Source organism: Labrus mixtus, chromosome 13 (genome assembly GCF_963584025.1).
Source record: "Labrus mixtus chromosome 13, fLabMix1.1, whole genome shotgun sequence".
Lineage (NCBI taxonomy): Eukaryota > Metazoa > Chordata > Actinopteri > Labriformes > Labridae > Labrus > Labrus mixtus.
Window position 1 is genome coordinate 16,874,706 of NC_083624.1, and position 27,124 is coordinate 16,901,829.

Here is a 27,124-nt window from a genome sequence, read left to right on the forward strand (position 1 = left end):
AAACCAAAGAGGCACTAAAAAAAGGTCCCGTCAAAGCACCCTCAACTAGTAGCCTGGATGACGCCAGGCTCGTGTCCTTTCAGCTTTCCACAGGGCTCGATCAAGGTGCCGACGTCGAGTGAAGTGCGTCCTCATTCCTACCCCTCCGCTTCAAACATCCTGTCTCCTCCTCTTCAAATCTTCCTCGAAGGGCAAAAAACACAGTCACTCGAGGTCCATACATTCAGTCACTTATTTGGTACATTCATCACTTTTCATGGGGCGGGAGGCGATTAGATCAGTGAGAAGGACGCCGTGTGTCAGGGTTATGGGCAGACGTCATCTGTCAGAGTGAGAAAATGCCTCTATTGCTCATGATGAGTTGAGGAGCGGTTTGAAAGAGAGGAACCCTGCACTTCTATTGAACTGTCAGTAAATGTATTTGTACTGTGTGGTGAGTTAGACTGTAAGAAAGTGCAATCACAGCATCGAGGCTAATGCTGTAACACTGTCGTCATGTGTTTTTGAATATGACATTGGCTGAAGAGTAAATGCAGAAACACGGTTGCGTATTTGGATGTATCCTAAGAGCTCTAATGTCTCAGTTTCTACGGTAACAGTCCTGACCAGAACCTGCCGTCATTATCACAATGGGTCGATGACACTGTCCATAAATGTCACCAACATATTTTTTTTTGTCGATTTTCCCCCTTTTTAAGGAATCAAAAATGTGAAAAAAGTGTATTTTCTCTCAAAACATCTCTTTTTATGTATTTTATGTATGTTTATATGTGTAAGCGTGCAACCTAGTGTATCCCCTTCACGCAGGCATCCTTAGAGGTCCAGCCAACACCTAAAATGTCATTTCTTCCCATTCTGATAAAAAATACATACAAGGGGAAACACCAGTTTGCATAATAAAAAAAGGAAATGTCCCATGTTTGTGTGTGTTTTGTGCAAAGGTGATCAGTATGAGTGTATTATAGTTCAAAATGACGCAACCTCAGTGCAGAGAGGACACAGTTTAGAGGTCCAGAGAGGGAGAAGGGGGCTTAGTGGATTTTGAGCAGCTGTCTCTGAGGTGCAGTTTGGAGGAGGACGAGGAGGAGGAGGGGGTGCTAGAAATCCAGTAAACAAGGCCATTAACTTAGGAGATAAAGCACACATGTGGCTCAATGAACAAAGGTAACCATGAAAACAAGCGATTGTACTACAGAGCTTATCAAACCGTCCTCTGATTTTCTGCCTTTCTTCCAATCCGTGCTCACTTCCTCTTCAATATGAGAGAAAGGCAGAGAATCGATTGAAGCTTGCATGCCGAGTGACAAAAAAGCCAGTCTGAAAACACAGCAGAGTAATCCATAGGATGGGTTAGTTGCCTTTTGAGGATATAGGTTTTTATTTTCCAGGTTTCTCTCCTCAGTCAATAAGGTTTGATATCCAGATTGTTCTGTCTCCAAAAAGTAAACCTGTGTGAAAGCTGATTGGACGTTACTCCAAACCGAACGTGCTCGTCTCCTCCACAGCAGTGACGAGCTTCTCATAGAGCATGGAAAAGGAGGGGTAAGGTGGGAGGTCCAGACGATTAAAGCAAGTATGAGCCCTATGGAGACACACACAAACACACAGAATAAAAGATCAGCAGATGAATGACAGGATGACTCAGCTGTCAGTCAGTCTTGAGACACATGTGATCTGATACAACAGCTCTGAAGTCAGATCTGCATTTCCAGTTTAATAATGTTAACATTTATCCGATAGAGAGGACATGGTGTTCCTTTAGGTATTTTTTTTACTTAAGGTTAAAGTTTTCAGAGGTGATGATCTGATCACCACGAAATGAAGTAACCAAAACAAGGTGACAGCTTCAGATACCAAATCAGGTCTGAAGTGTATACTAGGCCATCAGGATTTATTCATCCATCCATGTATCTTTACCACTTTTCCCGTTTGGGGTCGCGGGGGGCTGTAGCCGATCCCAGCTGTCATTGAGCGAGAGGCGGGGTTACATCCTGGACTCTTCCCCAGCCAATCACAGGGCACATCAGGATTGTGAATTGTAATTACATGGGAATGTTTAGAAACTTTTGTTTTTAGGGTTTTCTGCATTTTTTAAATGAAACAATGTCTCCCATTAGTTAGTGGACGATTATCTGAAAACAGTATATTGTTTATTTGATAGATTATATTGCTTAATGCAAAAGTAATCTTTTATGTCTTACTGTGCAGACACTAGCATATTTTGTCACAGTTTAATCCTGTGTTAAATATGTAGTTTTACAACTTTGAAAGGCTTTTAAAAATATATGCATAGGAAAAAGATCAAAACAGTAGTCTTAACCTTGGAGGAGGAATAAGATAGGTACCGAACTTTCCAGCTTGAACAAAAGATTTTTGAAGAGTGTTTCAATCGGATCCAGAATCACATCCTACCTGGGTAAAGAGGTGATCTTCCCCCACTTCTCCACACAGAATCTGCGGGGTCCATTACTGCCCCGTAACGAGGCAAATCCCTCGTAAGGAATACTGGAGGTGCCCGTCACAAACTAGAAGGAAGGGGCAAGACAAAAAAACAAAAGTATGAAAGCAGCAACAGAAAAACAAAAGTAATATTTAAAACATTCAGAACTTAAAAGGTTAATAGATAGAGAAGCTGCATTGGATAACAAATTACTTATGCAGGCAAATCTGCTAGATCAAATAAGATGTGTTTTCTGTCACTCTCAGGCTCAGATTGTTATCTTAAATGTCTGACTGCATTATTTAAATGATCCCTACATGGTTACACCTTCTTGTTGAACAGTGAGTTTATTCTAAATCAGAAACAGAGGTTACAGAGCTGTCTTCAAAAACACCAGACTTCATCCCAACAACTGGAAGTTTACCTCACAGAGAAAAGGAAGCTGAATGTTTTGCTGCCTGAATTATTTGTTTTAATTTTTGTGTGAATTTCATGGTTCAAATATTCCGTTTACTCCAAACACAATATTTGCTAAACGGACATTAACACACAAAAAGAAGAACTGATCAGGGCAGCGGTAGACCAGCTCCTCCCTTTGATTTTAGAGGCAAAATGACTGATTATGTCAATGGGATCCTTTAAGTTGTGACTTTAGAGTCTTAGAATTACCATCTGAGCCTGTCTGTCAAAAACATTTGTGTTAGTTGAGTTTCTATAAGCAGGCTCGTTCTCCTGCAGGGGTTACATTGCAGTCATCATAGTTGTGTGGCAGCTGATGGCTGAGGCGGTTTACTGGAACAAATCCAAACCCCCTTTTTAAAAAAAAAATCTATTCGATGTTCAGGACTGATATATGAAAACACAGGGCCGGGTTTTTAAATCATAGGATTCCATCTACTGGGATTTTATTTTCTTCGATGAAAACTGCAAACTGCATGCAGCAGTTGGCTACCCCGTGGCTACATGATGGATAGATCAAAGTATCATCTCTCTGCAGTCTCGAGCACGACTCTGCAGTGCCTGCAGCGCCCCGGGCCTCCACACGGGGGCAGTCCGTGTGCATGCGGTCACCCACGTGCCATACCTGCAGCAGTCTCAGCCTCTGCTCATTGTTGAACCTCTCCACAGCTGCCCAGAACCAGCGAATCACTATGTGGTTGTCATGGTAACCTAAGGGGAGATAGATGATGATGGTGCATGAGTCAGATGAATAACAAATAAGGCCTTCCGTCCCCTCTGTTCTTCGCTGCTCTCCTCGCCACCTCCCGGCTCACTCACATCTCCTCTGTAATTTTTGAATGGTTTCTTGCTGTTTAATGTTTAATGGCCGGAGCTGTTTGGTCCGTCCCAGTCGATTCATCTATTAAAAGAGGCTCGCAGTGAGTCATAGCCGATTGTCAGATTGAGTTCTCTTGTCTTACTTGCTGCTGGCGGCCTCTCAACTGGGATTGGCCAGACCTTTAAAAAGCCTTTTAATGTGATCTCTTATAAATGGTTTGGACACTGGCACTCCCATGCTCGTACTGAACACAATATCTATTACAATAATTAAAAAGCATACCTCCCCAATGATTCAGAGTTCATTATAAAATGCATTACAGTAAAGACTAATACAGTCGTTAAATATAGGATGAAATGAACTCTCAATCTGAAGAGTCACTACTCATTGTAGCATAAGCATTTTAAATAATAACAGCAATAATTACAAAGATTAAAATACGTTTACTTAGTAACTATTTTATCGCACTGTTTTTCTGTTTAACCTTTTAACAAATCCTAAATGTTTTTTAAGTTTATTTTCCATTTTCTCTTTTGACTTTTGTTCACTACTTTTGCACCTTAGTACACCTGAAAGACGCAGATATAGTAGAAAAGTTATCTGGTAATCATGAGTACTTTTCAGTACTTTTGAACCAGGTCTTTCAAGCTTCATAGTCAGCAAGTTGTAAAAAGTTGTTGGGTTTTACTTACAAGTCTTGTTTTTCCATCGCTGCAAAAAACGACTTGTTGCTGTTTTTTTAATCCTCTGATCGATTATGGATTTGTTTTATACGTGCATTCATCTTCTCAATGCTTTAAATCTTTGGATACGGATCAGGAAGCACTAACTTGTTTCTAAACAAATCTCAGGGTCCTAATTCATCACTGTACTCTGTTTGATCGAGTTGGCTGGCCTGCATTGTCTCTTTGTAGACTAAACCAGCATGTACTAATTTATAAGACTTTACCTAACATGCTAGCCTCATACTTGTGTAATTTTATTCATGTGAAAAGTGCTGGAAGCCTCAGTCTTCGCTCTGTCACCCAGTGACAAAACGTGTTCTTGTTATCTGTCCTCAAAGTGCATTTTGAAACAAGAAAAGGAGATTCAGGTTCGCTGCTTGTGCAGCCGGGAATCTCCTGCAGGAGGATTTGTGTGTGGGGCAGCTGGTCTCTTTTTAAAAGTAGATTATAGACATTGGAAGAAGATGTGTCAGGTTGTAGATGTTTTGACTGATGACTTTCTGCTCTGTGACTCAGGGAGTGTTGATCTGAGTTTGTAATTACTCTGTTCTCCATGTCTGTAACTTGTTTATTGTGCTGCTGCCTGTCTTAGCCAGGAAACTCTTGAAAATTAGATTCTTAATGAGGTTTTAATGGTCAAACCCATTTCAAATTAGAAAATGTGATTTGTTTCAGGCTTCCTGACAGCAGAAGGGCTCCTGTTTACATTATATATTTTCTATTCTACTATTCTAATCATGCAAAAACCTGTACAGTATGTGTAAACCTAGTTAGTGATAACCTCCAACAAAAGTAGCATAAGCTAAACTTTACATTCTTTTCCCCTGATACACAAAAAAGCAGAGACACAAGTTTTGCACTGAACCCTGCTCGCTGAAGTTGCAGCCTGAAGTTGTGAATGAAAAAGTCCCTTGAACATGAGCCAGTGTTTCCATTTGACTTTGCTGAGTTTTGTCTCACCTTGCTGTCAGTGTGCCATGAACACTTTTCCTCTACATCTCTGCTCTGTTGGCTCATTGCTTTCCTCTGGCTTTTACATACCTCCTCTGTACTCTGTGTTGTTCCTCCAGTCTGCCAGGTCGATCTCTGCAGTGCCTGCAATCACCAGCTCCAGCTCCCTGGCATCAAACACGGACACCAGACGCACGTCCACCACCTAACGAACACACATCAACACACAGTGTAAGTCATGACACAGCCTGTTCTTTAAACTCTATCGTCTTCACCCATACAACAGATTGTTTGGGGGAATTTAGGAGTCTTGAGAGAAGGGAGTAGAAGTGGATTCTCACAGTGGAAAAAACAAGACGATAACAGAGGGATAAACACTTCCACCAGTTTGTTTACAGAACATGTTGGATTTGATTTGTTTAACAAACTGAGGCATTGGAAGTCACATTTACACAAATGTAACACACAAAGCCTTGTTTATCTGACAACCTGTGAGGCAAAGTACTTAACAGGGGTTTGGATTAGTACCAGCTCTGAAAGCAGAATATGAGCACAAGTCCAGATTTCGATTTCAGTCATTTTGAGCTTGTTAAGCACTATCAGACATCAAGATCCATATTCTCACAGTTATGTGCCATTGTACCACTACCACAAGAGGATATAAACCTACTGTTTTTTCCTTTAGTATATTGAATAGATATCCTTATACGATTGTTTCCTCCATATTTAGTCTATTTTGAATTCTCTTATTTTCTATGAAGAGAAAATAAGATGTAAAAAGTTCATAATTTTATCGTCATATTGTCCATTAGGCTTTCACGATATGCTCTTTCTTAAAGTCCCTCAAGTTTTTACTGAACTCGGTAAAATGGCATTTTCTTTTGATGCCCCAATTTCACGGAGCGCCCTCCAGCAGACTCTAAAGATTGGAGGTCTTCCCTCTCCTGCAGAGTTTAGGAATTTGATTTCTAGCCACTTTGTTTCTAATTGTGACTGTTTTTAATGGACCTCAGTGGCTTTTGTCATAGATTTGTAAGTGTTTGTTGTCGTTGTTTCTGCTTGTTTTACTGTGCTTGTAATATCGATGGTATTGGAAATGAGGGAAACCTCAGAGTCCTTTTGAGAATAGTAGAGGTGTGATTGATTGATTGATTGATTGATTGATTGATTGATTGAATGATGGATATGTGAATGTAAGCCAACACAAAAACAGTCTGTCTGCTTATCTGATAACTTAATTAATCATTAGTATTAAATATTCAATCAGGCTTAATGTTTTCTTATTTTTAATGTCATGTACTGTGCATGTGCTTTTCTTCTTTCCTATTTGTGTTGATTTGTTTCAGTCTTCAGGGACTTGGAGAGAGCTGTGGTAACACAAAGTCAGGGGGCGGCGCTCTCAACACTCAGTTATCTACGGCATCTTGTTTTTAATTGATTTGTTTTCATTTCCTCTGCATCTCCATGGTGATAGATACGCCAACAAGAAAGAGCAAAGATCAAACACTGCTGTCAGGCGAATAGCTAATACATCAAGATTCATGGAATTCAATTCTGTTTTGTCTCTCGCTCTTTTGTATTAATTGACTGAACTATTTTTAGCCTCTTCATTCTCATCTGAAAATGCCAGATATTGGATGACCCTTTGAAAAAAAAAAAAGGATCCTGAGCACCTGATTCAGTGACGCAATCACGGCGTCACTGGTATTGATCAACGATCCTGTCAGAGAGTCTAAAACAGCCATTATGTGCTTTAAAGAAGAAAAGCCTTCTCACTATCCGTATAAGAGCTTAGCGTAGCTTCAATGACGCTGATGTTAAGTTCTGTACCTCATAGAAGCCTCTGACCAGGCTCTCCGTCTGCTGGGCCACTCCTCTCTCGATACGCCACTTCACCATACGCTCGATGTACTCCTTCTTGTTCTTCTCTGAGACAGGGATACCAGCCCCGCCCGGCTTCAGCTCTCTCTCCGTAATCTGCAGAAACAGAGACACACAGAAACTTCATGATCAAATGCAACTTTAATTTTTAATCATGGGACATTTTTTTTATTTTTATTTGAGGTACAAAAAGTTTTGGGTTTTCTCCGGTAGTTGAATTTTTCTTTCCAAACTCCCTGAACTAATACAACTGTTTTTAACAGAACAAAGGAGCTGCTTCTCTGCTGCATTGATCCGTCATTTCTTTGTGTGTTACTTTGAGTTACTTGGATAATAAAACACATTTTTGTGTGTGCATCAGAAATGTATGAACCCATTTACATATATATATTTCCTGTTAAAGAGAGTCTTTACATATAAATCCTCAAATATATTTGTAAATCCTTCTGTTGGCATTTATTCTTCTTAAGACTGATCTGATTTTATATCAATTTGAACTATTTGGAAAGGCAAACCTGAGGCAGAGGTGGACCAAATCTCCCGTGTTTTTGTGAGGTAATATTAATATTTTGTCAAAACGTTGTTGTGTGAGAGAGAAATGCAAGAGATGTTCCTGGTTGAAAAAAGTGAAATCTTTGCTCTAAAAGAGGTTTATCTCTACGGAGATCTTTCCCAAATATTATAAACCACATAAAAAAGTAAAAGTAGCACAGAAAAAGCAGGTCTTGTGGACGTATTTTGAGCGGGCGCATTTGTCTGCAGATATGAGGTTGCAGCCTCTTGCTGATGCAATCACCAAGAGCAATTTGACTCAATAAATAGTTAAAACTAAAACCAAAGTTGTAAAATAATAATGCAGATTTATATTCACTAGGCTGAAAACCACAAATGATAGCAAGCACATCTGATTCACATACCTGTCCAAAGACCTCCTCGTTGACAGTGAAGGTGAGGTCCAGCATGTCCTCAATGTCGTTGTCCTTCATCCACTGCAGGCTCTGGTGGAACTCCTCGTCCAGGAACTCCAGGTCACTCAGGTCACACGGGCTGGATGAGCACAGGCAGAGGTTACACGGAGCTTACAGAGGGGTCAACAAGGTATTGATGGATCGCCCTGTTCATAAACCATGGCTGATTGTAAGAGGGATAGGTTAAAGGTTAGTTACCCCATGTATAACAGCGTGAGAGAGCAAAAGGTAGTAAAATATATTGCGCAGATTGATGCATGGCGAGAAAATACATACTGTTTACAGAGACATGCAGAGTACTGATGGATGTAGAGGGGAAAACACAACGACAGGATTTTTATCCTAAATTCATCTTATTTATACATCATCTTGGGTTTGACTTCATTTTCCTGAATATACCTGAACTATTAGAGTCCTAACTGTTTCAAGTAGTTTAATTGGTGTCGCTTCTGCACATTGGATCTAGGTATGCCATACCTCATTGTATAATAATAGTAGTTTAAAGTAAAGTTAGGTGGCTAAGAAAAGCTATTAATTGATTCCCCCAATTTTTCAACACACTACCGACGTCTGTGTATGAATTCAGAGGAGGGTTACAGATAAAAGAATCAGAGTCATGAAGCATTATTTGTTTGTTCCATGTGGCGTTTATATTTTAATGTCATATCTTGCTACAGCTGCTTCCATCATGCGTCAGGTATTATACATAATTCTTAATATTTTGGGGAATCAGCCCAACAAAAAGTGCTTATTCAAAAAACAGTCACCTTGATTTCTTTCTGTACTTAAAAATACGTAAGAAAGTCATGATTGTTAAATAGCGGGCACCATGTACGGAGGCTATACTTCTCAGAGTGGGAACCCCAGATTCAACTCAAACCCCTGGAGACTTTGCCGCCTTTTAATCGTATTCTGCACATTTCCAGAAACATGTATGATGTCCTTGTATGTACTTTTATTTTTCATTATTAAAACCTTTTCTTCACAAGAATGATGTGGCAAAGAAAAGATCCATGTTGCTTCAGAGCAAAAGAACACTAATAAATGCATAAATATTCTGTCCTTACAGCAGACACTTGGCATGGTTTGAGGTCGGTTGGAAGAAGCTATTAATAAGAATGCTGCTCCTTCTGATAGGAGACCCAGCCAGCTGCTAGCTGAGAGACCCTGACTGAAACACTCATATTCTCAGCACGCTTGCATAAAGTTAGTGAGGAGGAGCTGATTGGAAGTGCCAACATTGCCCTGCAGGCGGGTGTAGAATAGGAAGCAAGGGAGAGGCAGGCTGAGGGACTTACATGCGAAGAAGCCCCTTGTAGAAGGGTCGGGTAAAAAAGGCGTCGAGCAGGTACTGATGGACGAGAGCCAGGCCCAGGATACGCCCACTGAAGCGAAACCTAGGCCCAACACAGAAAAAGTACAGGTGAACACACCAGCATCATATCTGGATAAAGAGTCCTTTCATATTCTTTTTTAGATTAAATGTATCTGGTTTTGAGTGCCAGATGGAGGGGGTAACTCTTTCAGCTGGAGTGCAGTAGCAGCATAACAAAGCAAATTGATTCAGATTCTTCTTTTCTGCAGATGCATAAACACTGTGGACGTAGAATGGCTTGTGTGTACTACTTTCATGTAGCTTTTAACAGGCTTAAGTCGAATTTGAAATTGACTTTCAAACTCAGGATGCACCAGATGGGGACATTGTTCATGACAATAAACTAAATCCCACAAGATTTACTGCAGGGACAAAGCGGTGAGTCAGAACAGTGCTGAAGTCTGTAGAACAGAGACTCAAAGCAGGGTAAAGACACCACTTTGCAACTTACAGCAGTCACTGATCTGGCACCAGTGTCACCACTTAAGGACTTTTATATTTTACATCCTTTTCTATGTGTTGTTTTTAAATGTGTCACTGTGACTTTGTGTACTATCATACTTATAATGACTAATCCTGTATATCCTGTCTTTATCGAGAACTTTAGAAAGTATCACAAACATCAGCAACAAAACTATTGGATTGACATTCCTTAAAGCTTATAACAGCGACTAATGCCTGTTCAGCCGGGCTAACAGAAGAGGTGCATTTTGGTGCTAATTCTTCTTGATACATCCTCTGATATCATGGTTCATCTGTCTTGTTGTTTACCCATCAATTCACAAGTTGGATCATACATTTATCAATGTATCCACAGTTCTATTAATTCTTTGATCAATCCTTGTACCATCCATCCATCCATTCACCAGTCGCCACCAGTTCACTAGCTGGATCATCCATCATCCCTCCACACATCCCCCAATCCATTGATCTATCCGTCTTTCCATCCATCTATGGTTTTTTCAACAATCAAACCATCCATCCATCTTTCCATCCATGGATATATCTATTGATCCATCCATCTATGTACCAATCCATCCCCTCATCCATCCATTTATAATGAATCAATCCATCCATCCATCAACCAACCATTCAGCCCTCCATAAACAAATCTACTCAGCCATTCATTCATCCAACTCAGCCATCCATCCATCCATCCATCCATCCATCACTTGCCAACAGTTCACTGATTGGATTATCTGTCTATTCATCCCTCCACACATCTATCATCAGCCCATCCATCTAACTATCTTTCATTCATTCATCTTTCCATCAATCCTTGTACCATCCAACCACAGATATATCTATTGATCCATCCATCTTTGTAAATAATTCTTCCCTCCCTCCACCATCCATTTATTGATTAATCACTCCATCCATCCATCTATCCATCCATCCATCCATCATATAGTAATCCATCCATCAGTCTACTCATCCATTCTTTCATCTAACTCATCCAGCCATTCATCATCAATCTCTTTATTCTTCAATCTAATAACCAATTCATCCATTTACTTCTATATACATCCATCCATCCATAAATACAATCTGTCTGTTGATTGATTCCTATTTACTTTTCTATCTTTCTTTCCTCAATTTATCCACAAATCCCTCCATCCATGAACCAGTACCTTTATGCCTCTTTCCTCCAGTTCTATCACTTATCCCTCCATTCCCATTTCATCCATCAAATCCTATCCGTCCATCCATCCCATCCATCCATCCATCGGTCCATCCATCCATCCATCCATCCAACCATCCCATCCCATCCATCCATCTGAGGCTAAATTGGTTGCTGATCCAAATTTCCACACAGCACCCCACAAATGACTTCTATTACGGTATCAGCACCCAGCAGTCAGAGCAGACACCATGACCACTTCAGCACAGTGTTACTAACTTCCACAAACAAACATTTCAAAGACAGTCAAACAAATACTATAGCACAGTAACATATTGAAACCTCACCATTCATGGTGGTTGTCCACAAAGGCAGACATGGGGCTAATCTGGACCGTGTACGTGTCATTGGCTGAGTATTCAAACAGGCCGTAGTACGGGTTGAACAGTTCTCTAGACACCAGGAAGAAAAACTCTCTGGAGGGTCCACTGTAGTCCAGCCTGCAACAAACAAACATGTTACAATATATCAATATGTACACATGTTAATTAGCCTGTTATCTACTTCTTCTGCAGCTAATATAATATCATATCATCATTATATTCAAATCTGGTGTGCACAGTAGTTAAAAGAAATGTTAGTGAACTCTTAGACTCTGAGAAAAAGATACCACCCCAACTTTCATTTTGAATTTTCAACAGTGAAGGATAAAGATGATACAATTAACAAATGATAAAGAATATTGTAATGATCAGTCATCCTCCCAATAATCTCTGAATTGATGCTATTTGTATTCAGTTACTCTTTCTACTGATTTCACAAGATTTATAGAAGAAGTCCCTTTCCTCATCCACTTGTTCCAGCTGCTTGGATCTTATCAGATGTGTGTGTAATTGTTCATTTTCAAACTTCAGATAACACTGGATGCTGAGTGAAACTCTACTGGATCAATTACTGTAACCAAATACACACATTTCACACTCGCGCTGTCTGAAGTGTGATAAGGAAATTAAGTGTGTATGAAATGCTTCTTTCTCACCCGTCCTCGCCGACAAAGCTGACGTAAAGTTTACTCCTCTGCAGGTCTTTGCGAGAGTAACACATTATCTGGTTAAAGGCGTCCTCCAAGAGGTGATCCCTGCGTATGATGAGCCTGGAAACATCCAGAGACACACATGAAAAACACACGCACAAATCCATTAGTGTTGGACTTGGTGTTGCCCATCTTTCCAGGCCTTTTGTTGTAGCTTTTGTGGCCAAGACCTCCTTTTTCATGTTTTGCTGTTGTTTACAATCCGACCATCAACTTGAGAAGTGAGAATAGAAATGGTGCTGAGAAACGCATTTGATTCGATGCATTCTGCATCTTTTGCTCACTACACGGATTGCTTTATTTCCTGAATTCAGCCAATGACCCTTGAAAGGCTAGTGGGCGATACTACTCGTACTACAGACAAGTTCAGAGAAGTTCCAAAAGAGATACGATGTTGTTTTTATGTAATATGTTTGTGAAGTTTGTATTGTTTTTAATTGATGTTGTATTGTCATAATGTATGTTGTTAGATCTTCCTGCCCAAGGACAACAGATGTAAATGAGCGATATAGCTAACGCTGGCCCAATCGTGTGTTGTGCATGGCATGTGTCAACCAAACCAAACATAAGAACACTAAACCAAACAACACTTTTCCAAAATCTGATAACCCACGGATCCTGTCTTTTTATGCAGAATCTGTAATTAGAAATTTAAGGTTTGAGAAAAATCCATCCTCTCTCTCGTCTTCTGCCTGCTCCACTTTTCAGAGAATGTGTGCTCAAACAGGCCGTTTGGAGATTTTCCCTTCCTGACTTTCTTTCCCCATTTCAAAATCATCAACAACCCTATTTATCTAGCTCTTCTCCACTTCGTCCACCATCATGTTAGCTAACCCTGCAGTCGGCTCCAAACTGGCACCAATGAATCTTAGGGGGTGTTTGTCGCTGACTCGCTGAGTGACTAAATGTGACAAACGCACAGCCTATGTATTTATGTAAGGTTCAGAACAGTAAACACTGTAAACTACATTAAAGGCCTCTTCTTCATTTACAAAAAATAAATGAATCAGTACTAAATAAGACATCTATACATAAATATCTTGTAGTTGTATTTAAACCTACTTGACTTTTCCCGGTCCCTGCCCGTAACCCTTGGTCTCCAGCTTCCGATAGAAGTTCCTCAATTTAGCCTCAAAATCTCGTTTATAGGGAGCAGGAGCTCGGGCGTTTGCTCGCTGGGTGCCTGAGATATAAATGAGAGAAGGAGAGAGAGAGAGAAAGAAAGAGAAGACAAAAAATGACAAAGAAAGTTTAATGCATAAAGAAAGTAAGACACAGGCACAACAGAGAGTGTAGGTAAAAAGCATAGAGATGTATATTGATCATTGATTTATGAATTAATTCATCAGTTCTCCTCAGTTTATTTTGAATCATAAAATTTAGTTTATATGTTTATCAGCTGATTTTAAGGGAGTACAGACAGAAAAGTAAGCATGCTTGTGTCTGTCCAGTATATATGTAGCAGGAGTCAGTAGAGGTTAATAAGGACTGTGAGTGTCCAGTTAGAGTGATGATGTTGCTCGATAATGTTAGACTGATTTCATCCTGTGTTCTCCAGAAACCCTCTCTGAACATTTTCTTTAAATAGACAATATAAACCAAATCTCATGGCGGAAGGCGTGAAATTTAATCAAAAGGTATGAATTTAATAAAGGAGAGAAAAGATGTATCATGCCAATAAAGTCGATGCAAACACAGATTGAGACAGAGACTTACCAGGGGAGCTCTGAGGAGAGGAGGCGGAGAGGCAGTGACTGGGGTGGAGTAACGGCGGCACATATGACATCACCTCCTCCTCGAACAAGCTGGAGACACAGAAGAGGTGCACATACAAAACCAAGTCAGAAAGACACAGGCATATAAGATAATCATAATAATAATATAAAACTGTTGTTATTAAAGAGTTTTTTTCTGTGTCAGGCTAAACATCTGGCCACGCCGTGTAAATAAAGGACGCAATCTTTTCATGTAGAGAGTAAGCTTTTATATTCTTCCATAAAATAAACATATTATGGCTGGGAGTTTTTTGGTGTCTCACGATTCGATTTGATTTTGATTCTTGGGGTCACGATTCGATTCAGAATCTGTTTTCGATTCAAAACGATTCTGGATTCGTACATTATTATATTGTATTGTATTATATATGTATTAGTACATACTTCAGGATCTACTCCAGTCATCTGTGAGACTGGCTGAATTTCTTGCTGCTCCATTTGGAATTCAAAGAGTTAAAGAACTAGCATTAGCAGTTAGTCGGGAGTGACTGATTAGATCGATTTCTGGAAGTTATGAATCGATTTAAAATCTCAGAAGATAAGAAGATAAATCGATTTTTCTCCCCACCTGTAAAACATACTATTATATTTTAATATTCTAAAGAACCGTACCTTTAAAAAACAAACAAACAAGTCATCCATAACTTCAGTGTAGCGAGATATTGATTATTTCTCATCTCAGAATTTTCTCCAAGTAGCAAGTTACTCAAAGTGTAACCGAACAATCCAAATGTGTTTTTATCTGTAGAAAGAAACTGTTGTCCAGCAATTCCCCAAGGAAAATAAAAACCTCAATGGCCCTCACAAAATACAGTATGTTTCTATTCTTCCAGACATGTTGGCAAAAAAGCTGATCTGACAATGAAGGACCTTAAGGATTTGAGATAAATATATACATGAAGAAAAGGCTAGCTTTAGCATAGGTAGATTAAACAGATATTCAATGTGGTGTCTCAAAGAGGAGCTGGGGCAAAAGCTGAAATTTAAACAAGTGACCAGTAACCAGTGCACTCACACACAAATGTACACACACACACACACAAACACACACAGACCTCACCTTAACAGCATGACGAGGTCAGCGTCGCTGGAGAGACGAGCCAGCCCGTTGACTCCCTCAGTGCGGATAAACTGCACCTTCTCCCTGCACACACACACACACACACACACACACACACACACACACACACACACACACACACACACACACACACACACACACACACACACACACACACACACACACACAACCACACACACACAGACAGACAGACCCAGACACACACACATTAGGGGGTAAACTGACACAATCCATTAGGATTAAAGGTTAACTGGGCGTTCAGGTTGACTGATGATGATGATGATGATAATGGAGGACTGCTGGGGAGGAAGAGAGAGAGGGACAGACGACGAGAAGTAATGAAACATAGAAGGAGGAAAAACAGAGACATACTTGAGCGAGTGGTTCCTTGCGAGCTCAGGTTGTCTTTCCTGCAGGATCTCAACGATGTTGGGTTGCCGTAGAAACGCCACTATCTTGTCATTGTAGGCTGAAGAAATGAATAAGGAACCTGCATTTATATCTTTGTTCAATGTGGGTTTACGTTATATTGATGCATGTGTAAAACCGGATTCTGCCCGACTTACCCACAGGCACCACATCCGGGTACTGACTCCGTGAGCCGCTGAAGGTGCTGGAGGGGCGGGGCATGACGGGCGGGTTGGGCTGGCGAGAGTCGTCCACTACCTGTGACAGAAGAAGACACTACAGTTCAGGTCTCATCCTAGTTCTGAGACAGATTCACGTTCCGGTTTACAATCGCCCAAGATGCAATTTGTATCCATTCAGTCAAGTACAGAACAAATACCAAGTTGTGAAGATTAGAATAATATGACATAACAACACAACTTGTATGGCGCTATGCTAGGTGGTAGCTTGTTGTAACATCTCTCAAATCAACATTTCGACATTAAGCATCAATAAAGTTCTCGACGCTTAAAGAAATTCACGATTCAAGATGGCAGCTTAAGAAAAATCTTCAAAATATGTGTATCAAAAAGCCAAACCTGTACAACAAACTATACAGAGGTCATTTTTCAGCAAAGACAGTTATTCATAAAAAATACTTAAATCCATCAGAGAAGATTTCTTTTGAACAGAACATTACTGGCTACATCAGTGAGGACAGGACAGACAGACATCAGTACATTTTATTTTACTGCGTTTCATCGTCATAACACGTACATTTTGGTTGTTCACTCGAGATCTCAACTCATTTGTCTTATTATCTCGGAATGTCAATGCTTGTTTTCCAGCCAAAACTAGAATAATGAACAACAACAACAACACAGTGTTTCCCACAGATGGACGATACCTGGGCGGGCCGCCTAAGTATATTTATGGCTGCCAAGTATATTTCCGACCTGTTTTTATTTATTTTTAACCTTCTGCGCTTATGTTAAAGAGAGATAAAACTATAAATTAATTTAGAGGGACAAAAAACATTTGATAAAAATAAAAAACTAATATAAAAACATACCCTAACCCCCCCCCCTGCTAACTCCACCGCCCAGGCATCTCATTCTGTGGGAAGCACTGCAACAGCTCTACAATTCATTTAGCAGACACTTCAACCCAAAGTGACAGACATCCGAGAGTAATTAAAACACAATCAAGGATCTGAAGGGGAGGAAACAGCGTCAGTGAGTGCAAACCAACAGCAGTGGTTACAGGCATTAAGGCACAGAGAAAGCCAATCTTTACGCTTAAGTTCTTGTTTGCTTTTGTAAACCATGAAGAGGCATCAATACTAATTTCGGCCTCTTTCACAACCAGCTACAAACTCCTGACAGGAGCCTTTTTAATGAGGTAAAAAACAGTTATCTATTATGTTAAAGGTATCCTGACTCATTTATATAATTCCTCATTTCAGTAGAATGTAGTACCAGATGAGAGGAAAGTTATAAATTAACTGCAGTTAATTTCGTCCGCTGCCTTAACGTGCATTTAGAAGGAGCACAGTTTTCTTTGCTTGTTGGCTCGACTACAGCAGGATAACTTCTCCTCCTGTGCCCATAAAGCAGAAACACCCTGAGCATCTTTTTCCATCTCCTTCATCCTGGCCTCTAAAAAACATTGCAGTGTCTCTGTGAGCTTTAAGTTGACTCCAGGTGACAAGTGGTGCAGTGGGGGCTAGTCTCTCACCTCCCCGGCGCTGTGGCTGCGCTGGCGGCTCAGGTGCTGGCGGTGGGCCAGCAGCCCAGTGGAGCGAGAGCTCTGGAGGGGCAGGCGTGGGTCAATGAAGGTCGTAGAGCGACAGTTGTGATCCACGAAGAAAGGCTGAGGATTGAGATGCAAATAGCAACAATCATGTATAAAAAAAGCTCCACTGTATGTGCTCTGAAAACAAATCCTCACTGGCAGCACAGTGAGAGTAAGGATGGGAAGAAAATACTCGAGGACAACCGAGAAAAGACTGAAATCAATAAACCCACACAAACTTTGGGGTCGAGGTCAAATCAAAGGTTTAAAGTCAAAGGGAAGGGTTACACGCTCACAAAAACACACACACCTACCTTCCCAGTATGGTCGTGCTTCATCTCCCAGCCCCGGGGAAGCTCCAGCTGTTTGTTGGAGAACATGTTGAGGAAGGTGACGAGGTCGCGGTTGTGCTGGTAGCGCTCAAAGTAGTGAGCGTCCCGACGCACCTTACTGATCATGTGCTTCAGGCAGGTGTTGCTGGTAAACATGCGGTAGGCACTCTGGGCAGAGAGGACAGACGGGTGAAGTTAACACAAAGGGATAGGAGGGAGATGAGAGAATAACATTTATCAAAGATGGAAAACTATCTGTCATAGTGTTCTTAGGAATGTGCAATCTTTATCCATTGTATTAACCTTAATTGAGATAATAAAGTCAAATGCCAGTTGTGTATTCTGACATGATTTGTGTTTGTGCATGTTTGTGTATCAGTGCTGCATAAAGCATGCACTGCACGGACACAAAAGGAGCTGAAATAGTCTCATGTAGTCAAATTTGAAAAATGAAATAGGTAAAACTTTATCTGTACTGTCACTTTATTTTAAGCTAGTAATTTATTTATTTATTCTAATGCTGGTCTTGCTTATTTAACACACTTAATATGCCTCTACAAAAGAAGCTTCTTTACCTTACAGTTACTGACAATCAAGCACATCTTATACCAAATTTACCTGTTTGTCAAAGATGACCATTACACCAAATATTTTTGAAATGTTTGTGAAATACAAAAAGTTTTGAAGAGGAGCTTTGTTTGTGGGCAATCCATCATGTCAAACACTTGCTGACAGTGGATAATTGAAGGCAGGGTTGGTAATTTTTTTAAACTAGCATGATTTTGAAAGTAGCATTCCCTCAGTGCTCTGTCTACACCCCCTCCCCTCTGTGCTCCCTCAAAAGCCACGCCCCCTCACTAACATGCACGAGCGCCGTTGCTCCAGAAGCGGACCTCAGCTCATCGCTTGCATTGTGTAGAAACTACGTGGTCTCATGTCTCATTCAGCGGTAAGTAAACTCACAGTATAAACTCCGTCATCGGTGACACACTTTGAGTGTGGGCTAGTGTACACAAGGAGTAGAGAACAAGCAGGGAGACAGGGAGGCGCCTGATTGGTTCACCAGATTGGTACCTCGTGGCAGACATTGGTCAAGTTTTACAAGCTTACAACTGCTACAGATGAAGGATTTTCTTTGTTCCTTTTTCAGAGCACATGAGTTATTCATTTCTGTCAGGACCTAAAAACAATTTCAACCAAAATCTTAAAAAGTTTATCTGGAGAAAATTACCAACCCTGCCTTTAAGGCTCATTAATCAGTCACAGTGCTGAGTGAGTTTTCATCAATATTTCCTACTTCGTTTTAAAATATAGCAGCTCTGCTTGCATGTTGACAGATGTTAAAAAAAAGGCACAGGGTTACAAGTGACAGAGAAAGTGAAGCGTGAGAGACTGACGGGGTTTGAATGCAGCACGGTGAAGAAGTCGGGGCTGCACAGGAACTTGGCGCTGGGGGACTGCAGCAGCAGGGAGAGCCGCGAGCGACCACTGGAGTGAGCGACTGCACTGTCTCGTCTGTACTCTGCAACAAAAGCAACACACACCGCTCAGAGAAGAGAAGCAGATTGTTGAGAAGACATTTTATTATTACACAGTCAGGCTTTATCTTTCAGGGATTTGTGAGCAGAAAAGAAATTGTAATTGTCAAGTGATGAGTCATGTAATTGAGCAAATGAAAACAGAGCTCTTGTGAATAAAGCCTGTCATTTTTCTATTCCTGTTTTCCTGTTGTTATTAATCTGTTGAAATTTACCAGAAATGGAGTGAGGCAACAGTTCACTATCTGATTCAGGCAGCAGCTCAGGCGGAGGTTCTTCTGCCCGGTCACTGTTGGTGATGGTCCTCCTGATGCTCTGGTACCTGTGATCAAGAGTAACCATAAGATCATCCTTTAAATACAACGACGAAAAGGCATTTTGAGTGGAAACAGATTACCAGTAATACAACAACTTTATATCTCCCCACTTAAAGTCTTTGTATGCCTCTAAGAGCAGAACAGAAAAACCCAGAGGCTTGAGAAGATAATCCATAACAGAGAAAAGGTCTGAGAGGGGATACGTTGTTTCCTGGTTTGTTTAAAGCTCTACAGCTGATCTTAATGCTTGGTTTAGCGAGATGCGATATTATTTCTATACCTGTTCTACCACCGAGAACTAAACTGAAACATGATAGTTTTATTTTTTTTAATTTAACCTTTATTTAACCAGGTAAATAATGGTTATTATACATCTCTCTTTTAGAAGGCACACCTGCGGTTGAGTTGCTCCATCTGCTGAATGGAGTTGGATCGGGTCAGGCCCTGCGGGGCAGGAGGCCCGGTGGGACGCTGCCATGTGGTGGTTCTGTTCACGTGATCCACAAAGAAGATCCTGCCGTGGCTGTCAATCCGAGCCTCCCAATCTGAGAGGAAATGAATAATTGATACACAAGTAGGTGTTCAATGCCCTCGGAGGAACTCACCTGTTCAAATAAATACTGTGAAAATAAATTTTAGTGCAAATATAGAGTGCTTAAACCTCCAAGTTAGTGAGTGTTACTAAAATGATATTAAGCTGGTGTAGAGTTTACCAAACCAACTGTGTTCGCTGTTTTGCTACATGCTAATTTTTGCACCAGCTGATGGGAATGCAGTTACTTATTCGTCAATCTGAATGTCTCATGGGAACATTTTGTAGTTGAGGATTTGTAGTTTATTTTGGTGCCAGACTGTAGTTTAAATGGACACATATATCAATGAAAACACGTCAACATACGTCAACACACTGCTACAAGCATGTGGTGATGTATACAGATACAATGGACAAAACGAGACATGCAGACACACACACTCACTGGGAGGGAGAGGCTCGTCCACACGTTGGTATCGGTGGATGTCATGACGCACAGAAGGAAGTGAACGTACAGGATGGCCGTTGACAGGAGAACCTGAACACACAACAAAAGACAAGGTGTTGGTTTAACTATGGAGAAAATGATGTAAATTATGTTTGAGTGGTTCAGTTTTGTTAACTTTAGAGAAACAGAGACACCTGAACCTGAACTCTTCAATTTCAAAAATTCCTTTGAATAAATCTTCTGTAAAACAACAGAGTCATTAAAAATCCAATACCTTCCTCTCCATCTGTTTCCGTGGTGACTTGCTCTGAATCCAGAGAGCCCACCTCCTCATTCGGCTTTGACCCCGCCCCTTCTGGTTCTTCAGCCACGCCCCCAGCAGCCTGCATGCTCAGCCTCCTCACACTGACCACCTCGACCTGGTCTGGCGCGCTGGTGGGAGGAGCCAGAGGAGCCAGAGGAGCCAGAGGAGCCAGAGGAGCCAGAGGAGCGGCTCCAGCCTCAGCGATGCTGACTGGCCCACCACCTTCATCGTCTACAGCCTGAGTGGTTGGTGGGACGTTAGAGACTACCTCTCCCCCTGGGTCGATGGCCGTCTCTGCTCCTTCCTCCGCCTCCTACAGGAAACCCCACAAATACAAAAACAAGTGAAAACACTGGAGGAAAAAAGATAATCATATAGAAATTCAGCCTCGCACTGACAGAGTGTACAAATGTATATGTAAGACATTCACACATACTGCTACAAAACATCCTGAATAACAGAAAGCCAATGAAAATGGAAGTTCACAACATGAGGCAGCATTGGCTCCATCACCAAGGAAACAAAATAAAGTTGAAAGAACTGAAGTTCATGTAAACATTCAGTGATACTGTATGTAGGCGTTTGACTCTAAATCACATGAAAACTGGATACACAAACCAGTTCACACTTACACTCTGTTCAAAGATCTTTCTCCTCGCTCAATACACGTCAGGCGAGATGCAAAAAGATTCTCAAACTTACTAACTGTGAAACTGTGCATCTAACAGCTTGTATTGAATAATGTATTATGGTGCAGTGTCACACAAACGCAGCTGGGGCTAGGACCCAGAGGAGAGTGCTGCTCGGTACGATGTGTGCGCTGTGGGGACAGTAATGACACGCTACAGTCACAGCAGAGTGGACTGTAGCTTCACTCTCACTCACAGGTTCAGAAAAAAATAAATGGTAAGATGATTAATGAAAAAATAAACATATCAGAAAAGGTTACGGGAATGTAGACATACTTTGGAAATCTTGTATAAATCATATATTGGGCAGCCTTTTCAATATGGGATCCATATGTGTATGTCATACAGTATCTACAGAGCTCACACTGGTCATGTGTTGTATTACGACTTTATGTACAAGATGGTAACCTACTCAGGCCCGGTTAGTCCTGGAGCAGTGTGAGTGCAGGCAAGCCAGCGGGGGAATGGGGAGGGGGGACAATTGTGCTTAAGCACGTTACGGGACAACTTTGCCTAGTGTGAGTGCGCCCTAAGTTGACCGTCAAACGGGCGAAACCGACCTGAGGGGGAGAATATGTTTACCGACGAGCTAATGTATCAAAGTATAATTTACATGACGTTTTTATCACAGCAGCACATACAGCAACAGTACGGCGGCTTTCAGTAGCAGCTCCCTCTTACTTATGTAGCGGCCTTTGACGTAACATCCGGTGTTTCCATGGCAACGATAAACACGTGGTGTCTGTCATGGCAGCTCTGTCATGGAGGCCATCGCAACAAGACACATCACGGTACAACTTTAAATTACAGATCTCTCTGGCTTTGATAACTATTGGAAATATTTGAGGTAATGTAAGTACTCAACAAAAATAATATTCAAATAGATATTTTAATTAATTATTTTTGGCTCCTGCTGACTACTTAAATAGAATAAGATAAAAGATAAAAAGTTTAAGGAGGCGTGATCGACACACCTGTGAGAGCTCAGTGATGCAGTAAGGTGGGAAAATGATCCAAAATGTATATTTTTTGTTGGTTTTTACAAATTAAAACTGAAAAACCCTCCACTGAATTTATCCCATTTTGACGATGACACGTTAAAGTTTTCTTGAATTTGAAAATGTGTGCGTCAGGTTTTCTTGCAGGTATTTGCTGATGTGATTGGCTTGTTCAACTTTGCACGTTTATTGTGTGTAATGTAAAACAACGAACACAGAGAGACTGTAGTGCTGAGCTATGAGTCGATTAATAAATAAGTAAATTAAAAACAATTCATCCACTGTTTTGTTGACCTTAACAGAAAGTTAAACATTTTCTGTTTCTCGTTTCTCAAATGTGACAGCTCTATGCCTTCCTCTGTGTTTGAGATTAATATTAACTTGTGTTTTTTCCACTGAAAATCTGCAGTTGACATTTAATAAAGATAATAAAAATGAGCCGCGGCCATAAATGGTACCCCGATGGTTTCGTAGTAATAGAACAGATATTTACTCTCCGATGGTGATAAAATGATAATGAACTCACCACAGCCGTCGTCAGTGTGATTGGACAGCTCTCTGATGAGGAGACGACAGTCTGCTGGGCTGTTGCCATGGAGCAGGTGTCAATCTCTGACGAGGGGTCCTCTATACCCCCCCTACCTTCCTCGGGCACTTCTCCACCCTCTGTCAAAACATTATGGGACATTGCCTCTGTGAAGGGAGTGTCGTCCACCTCGGAGAAGACGTCTGGCTCCAAAAAGTCATCCAAGTCCAAACCCGCCCCCATCTCCAGAGCCACCACGGCCTCAGGAGGTAAGTCACCTGCCGTACCACCTGCACCCCCAGGCTCCTCCTCCAGCACTGAGGGCTCCAGCTGCTCTGGCTCCTCATGGATCTCAGGAAACGGATCATCTTCATCAGGAATATCTGGCGGCTCCCCATTCATCAGCAGCGGTGACAGCGGCGACGGAGTGATGTCATTGGCCCCGGACCTCTCGTCGTCTTCGTCGGAATCGATGTGCAACATGGCGCTGAGCCTGGTGTGTGTCGGAAAGCTAGAGCGTAGTTTAGGTGAGGCCGCACCCAGGGGTCTTTCACCGGGACCTTTGGGTGCCTCGATAGCATCCAGGCCCTCGATGAGCGACCTCTGAAGCATCTCATGGCCTGACAGACTTTCAGCGTCTACATATCTGGCCTCGGCTCCGATAAGACACAGGTCCTTCTCTGGATAGGCTGAGGCCCCGCCTTCCCACGTGCCCTGTGAGCCCTGCGAGCCAGTAGGCGACGGACCTGCAGAGACCACTGATACAATATTTACTCCTGGAAGATGATGGGGCAGATCCTCATCATCGGATGGAGTCCCTGGAGCTCCGTTCAAGGACGACATGCCGATGATAGAATCTGGAGAGGCACCTGCAGGAGGCAGAAAGGTTGTATTTCAGTGCTGAGGAAGACAGCTTCCAAAAAAAAAATGACGTAGTGGCAAAAATAAATGTAATGCTGGTTTACCATCTGGTCCCGTTGATGTGAGCTCCACTTTGAACTGTAACTGTCCACTCACATGTTCAGTGGGCAGTCGTCTGCACAAGGAGAAACTCACTGGCTGAACTCTGGAAATCAAAACAAAATTAAAAACAGGGATAGTACACCATGACTTCTGTGATCCTGCAAACCTCATATAGCGAGGGACTGCCAGGGGTGGAAAAAACGGAAGATTTAAAGGGCCTAGTGGAGCCAAGCCATTCAGTGCTTCAAACTGTGCAACCGGAAAAAACAATTCTGAAGTGTGTTAGGAGCCAGTGGGTTCGAATCCGGCCTCAGCCCTGTGCTGCATTTCATCCCCTCCTGACTGCCAAAAGGTCAAAAAGGCCTAAAAATAACCAATAAAGCAGATAGTATTGTAGTTCTTAATGTCGTCCATTAATGCCAAAAATGAGATTTTTTTGTTAGCTTAATAACACAGCTTTACATTCCGTGAAAACCACCAGACTCCATTGACAAAAACGCTAATTCAACCTCCTGCAACAACCTTGCAACACGGGAGGATCTGGATGACCTCTTTGTTTTGGTGTTTTCTTGGATGTGATTTTACACTTTAAAACACCCAAATCACACAATAGCAACAAACTAACTGATTTAGGCAGCATTAGACAGGCAGCTACGAATGTTCTGTGAAATCAAAAAAAAAACCATAAATATTGTGAATTGATTCTGGTGGCTTATAAGAGAGAGATTTGACTGGTCTGAACAGCGTATAATTGAAGTATAAAGGTCTCTACAGGGAGCCTTTCTGTCATTTTGTCAGACAAATTGAAGAACAGTCTGAGCCTGAGTCGAAGGACTGTTAGAGGACTTTCATTAACTGGCCAAATCTACCCCAAAGGATAACACTGGAACCATTACAGCATGTCTCACCACTGCCAGCTGAAGTATACTCGGACAAATCCACGACTCTCTGTACCGATTTATCATTAAGACCTCAAAACAAATAAATCATACAGCCTCACTAAAAAGAAAAAACATTAATTTGATGATGAAGTCATAAAATGTGTCCTACTGTCCTTCTCCTGACTGAAAGTATGTGTGTGTGTTTGTTTGTGTCTGCAGGAGGAGTCTGTGTTTATTACATACCCAGGTATTTTTTCAATAAGTCTCTGCACAGGGATAGTCAGCTGACCGAGAAAGCGTTTGATGATTGGTCGACTCTTGGCAAACTTGTCCTTCACCTCGATGTACAAGATGTCCGTCATTAGTGCTACGAATGTGTATTTCTGCAAAGAAGGTAGAAACATAGATGGTCAGTCCAGTCCCATATTTACACTTTATGAACGATGATGAGGTAGAAGCTTAAATGTCACCTCTCCATGCCAGACGGGGTTGGTGGTGTTAGCGATGATGGCTGAGCGTCGTTCCTGTCCGTGGTGGCTGAAGATGGGGAAGACGCTCCTCTTCCCCGGGTGGATGGACATCTTCAGGTACGGATCAGGGTTGAAAAACATTCCCTTCTTCAGGCCGAGGGCCCTCAGATCTTAAACAAGCAGGAAGTAAAGGCAAGTTAACAGTGATGCTCTCTTTAATTAGCATCGTGCAGCTGGCTGTATATCAAAGTGCCTGTGTGACCTTGTGGATTCGACTGAGGACTGACTTGGTTTTTTGTTATTTCTTTACAGAGAAAAATACTAAGATATGTATCGTATGTCACCATCCAGCTAATAACTACACTTTACTCAATCTCCACGTCCAGACTGTTCTGATTTCTGAAGTATTTTGAACAGCATTGTGTTACAAACTACTTCTTAGTTCATTTTCATTTTACAACAGCAGTTAAAATGTTGTTCAAAACGTTAACTTCTAAACTCACCTGTCAAAGTAAAGCTGATCAGTTTTCTCGGATGTTCAATGCCCACCTGTTCTGACAGCCCCTCCGCCTGTAAAGGAACAACATCACACTTTTCACACCACAGACAGAGACACAGAAACATATACAGTCGACCACACCTGTCTTTTAAATTCACATAAATGAAGATGCTAATGCAGAAGCACATATATGAGGAGGGAATTCAACTAACTGGACGGTATGAAACCTCGTAGCACCTACAAACCAGCACTCACATACCAGGCTGCACTTCTCTGATGCTCTATTATATACAAATCATGTGTATTCTAAATTACTTTCTAAGACTTCTAGATGAATATAATTTCAGACAGTTTTGTTCATACTTATTTCAGATGAAAAATCAACTCTAATGAACTTGAATGTTGTGATTCCTCTCTGATAGTTTGTTGCGTTTGAAACCATTAAACAAAACAATATGAGATCATTCAAAAGATCAAGAGTTTCACTATTCACTTCTTCTAGGGAGTCAACAAACACAAAAATTCAGTCTTAAACGTTTCTGAAATTAAAACAATTATTCAATATCATCTTCACATCCAGTGTCTAAGTTTAACCATGATGATAGTGCTAAGCCTGAGAATCTAAATGTCAAAATGTAAAACAGATGCACTGACACTGACAAATACACACACATAAACACACGCGCACACACACATACACATGCACACGCACACACACACACACACACACACACACACACACATGCGCGCACACACACACACACACACACACACACACACACACACACACACACACACACACACAGACCAGTACTGTAGGATTCTTCACGGTGATGCAGGGCGTCGTGGCTCTCAGGGCTCCGCTCACTCCGTGGTAATATTTAAAACAGATCTTTGTCTCGGCTGCAGAGAAAGCAGCAAAGAGTTATGGGATGTGCGATCCTGCAGAGTGCACGTAGAATACACTTCATGAGTTTGAGGATAAATATATTTCATGAGATGTTGTGATCAGCTTATGGGAATCTTTAAAGAAGGGGTATGATACTGTTCCACGTTTCTCATACTTATTGTTATAATGCTGGACAAACATAATTATTATGACAAAGTTTAAGTGTCGGAGAAATCTCAGTCTTCAGAGCTCAGTCTGCTCTCAACACAAGGTATCAGACAGTTTTTTCTTCCATAGTCATTTTGTGACATCACAGTCACAGAACTCCTTATATGGTCATATGCCTCAGACACAGCTGAACAAGGAAG

General features: G+C 41.4%; 1 protein-coding gene across 1 annotated transcript in view; it reads right to left on the minus strand.

The window, feature by feature from the left end:
* Window positions 1–171: 171 nt before the first annotated feature.
* The window catches only part of hecw2a (HECT, C2 and WW domain containing E3 ubiquitin protein ligase 2a), a 41,449-nt gene continuing 14,496 nt past the window's right edge, over window positions 172–27,124 (minus strand). The window contains exons 4-30 of the mRNA XM_061053940.1: window positions 26,676–26,770; window positions 25,872–25,938; window positions 25,369–25,538; window positions 25,142–25,281; window positions 24,020–24,120; window positions 23,055–23,923; window positions 20,812–21,154; window positions 20,535–20,627; window positions 19,952–20,102; window positions 19,456–19,562; window positions 19,100–19,224; window positions 17,685–17,870; window positions 17,314–17,448; window positions 15,756–15,855; window positions 15,562–15,658; window positions 15,169–15,252; window positions 14,050–14,138; window positions 13,396–13,516; window positions 12,280–12,393; window positions 11,588–11,740; window positions 9,543–9,641; window positions 8,194–8,323; window positions 7,226–7,372; window positions 5,486–5,600; window positions 3,525–3,610; window positions 2,413–2,525; window positions 172–1,582 (exon numbers count right to left, since the gene is read on the minus strand). Of these exons, the coding sequence (XP_060909923.1) occupies window positions 1,471–1,582; window positions 2,413–2,525; window positions 3,525–3,610; window positions 5,486–5,600; window positions 7,226–7,372; window positions 8,194–8,323; window positions 9,543–9,641; window positions 11,588–11,740; window positions 12,280–12,393; window positions 13,396–13,516; window positions 14,050–14,138; window positions 15,169–15,252; window positions 15,562–15,658; window positions 15,756–15,855; window positions 17,314–17,448; window positions 17,685–17,870; window positions 19,100–19,224; window positions 19,456–19,562; window positions 19,952–20,102; window positions 20,535–20,627; window positions 20,812–21,154; window positions 23,055–23,923; window positions 24,020–24,120; window positions 25,142–25,281; window positions 25,369–25,538; window positions 25,872–25,938; window positions 26,676–26,770 (4,142 nt within the window). The 3' untranslated portion in view covers window positions 172–1,470. The remainder of the gene's footprint in view (window positions 1,583–2,412; window positions 2,526–3,524; window positions 3,611–5,485; window positions 5,601–7,225; window positions 7,373–8,193; window positions 8,324–9,542; window positions 9,642–11,587; window positions 11,741–12,279; window positions 12,394–13,395; window positions 13,517–14,049; window positions 14,139–15,168; window positions 15,253–15,561; window positions 15,659–15,755; window positions 15,856–17,313; window positions 17,449–17,684; window positions 17,871–19,099; window positions 19,225–19,455; window positions 19,563–19,951; window positions 20,103–20,534; window positions 20,628–20,811; window positions 21,155–23,054; window positions 23,924–24,019; window positions 24,121–25,141; window positions 25,282–25,368; window positions 25,539–25,871; window positions 25,939–26,675; window positions 26,771–27,124) is intronic.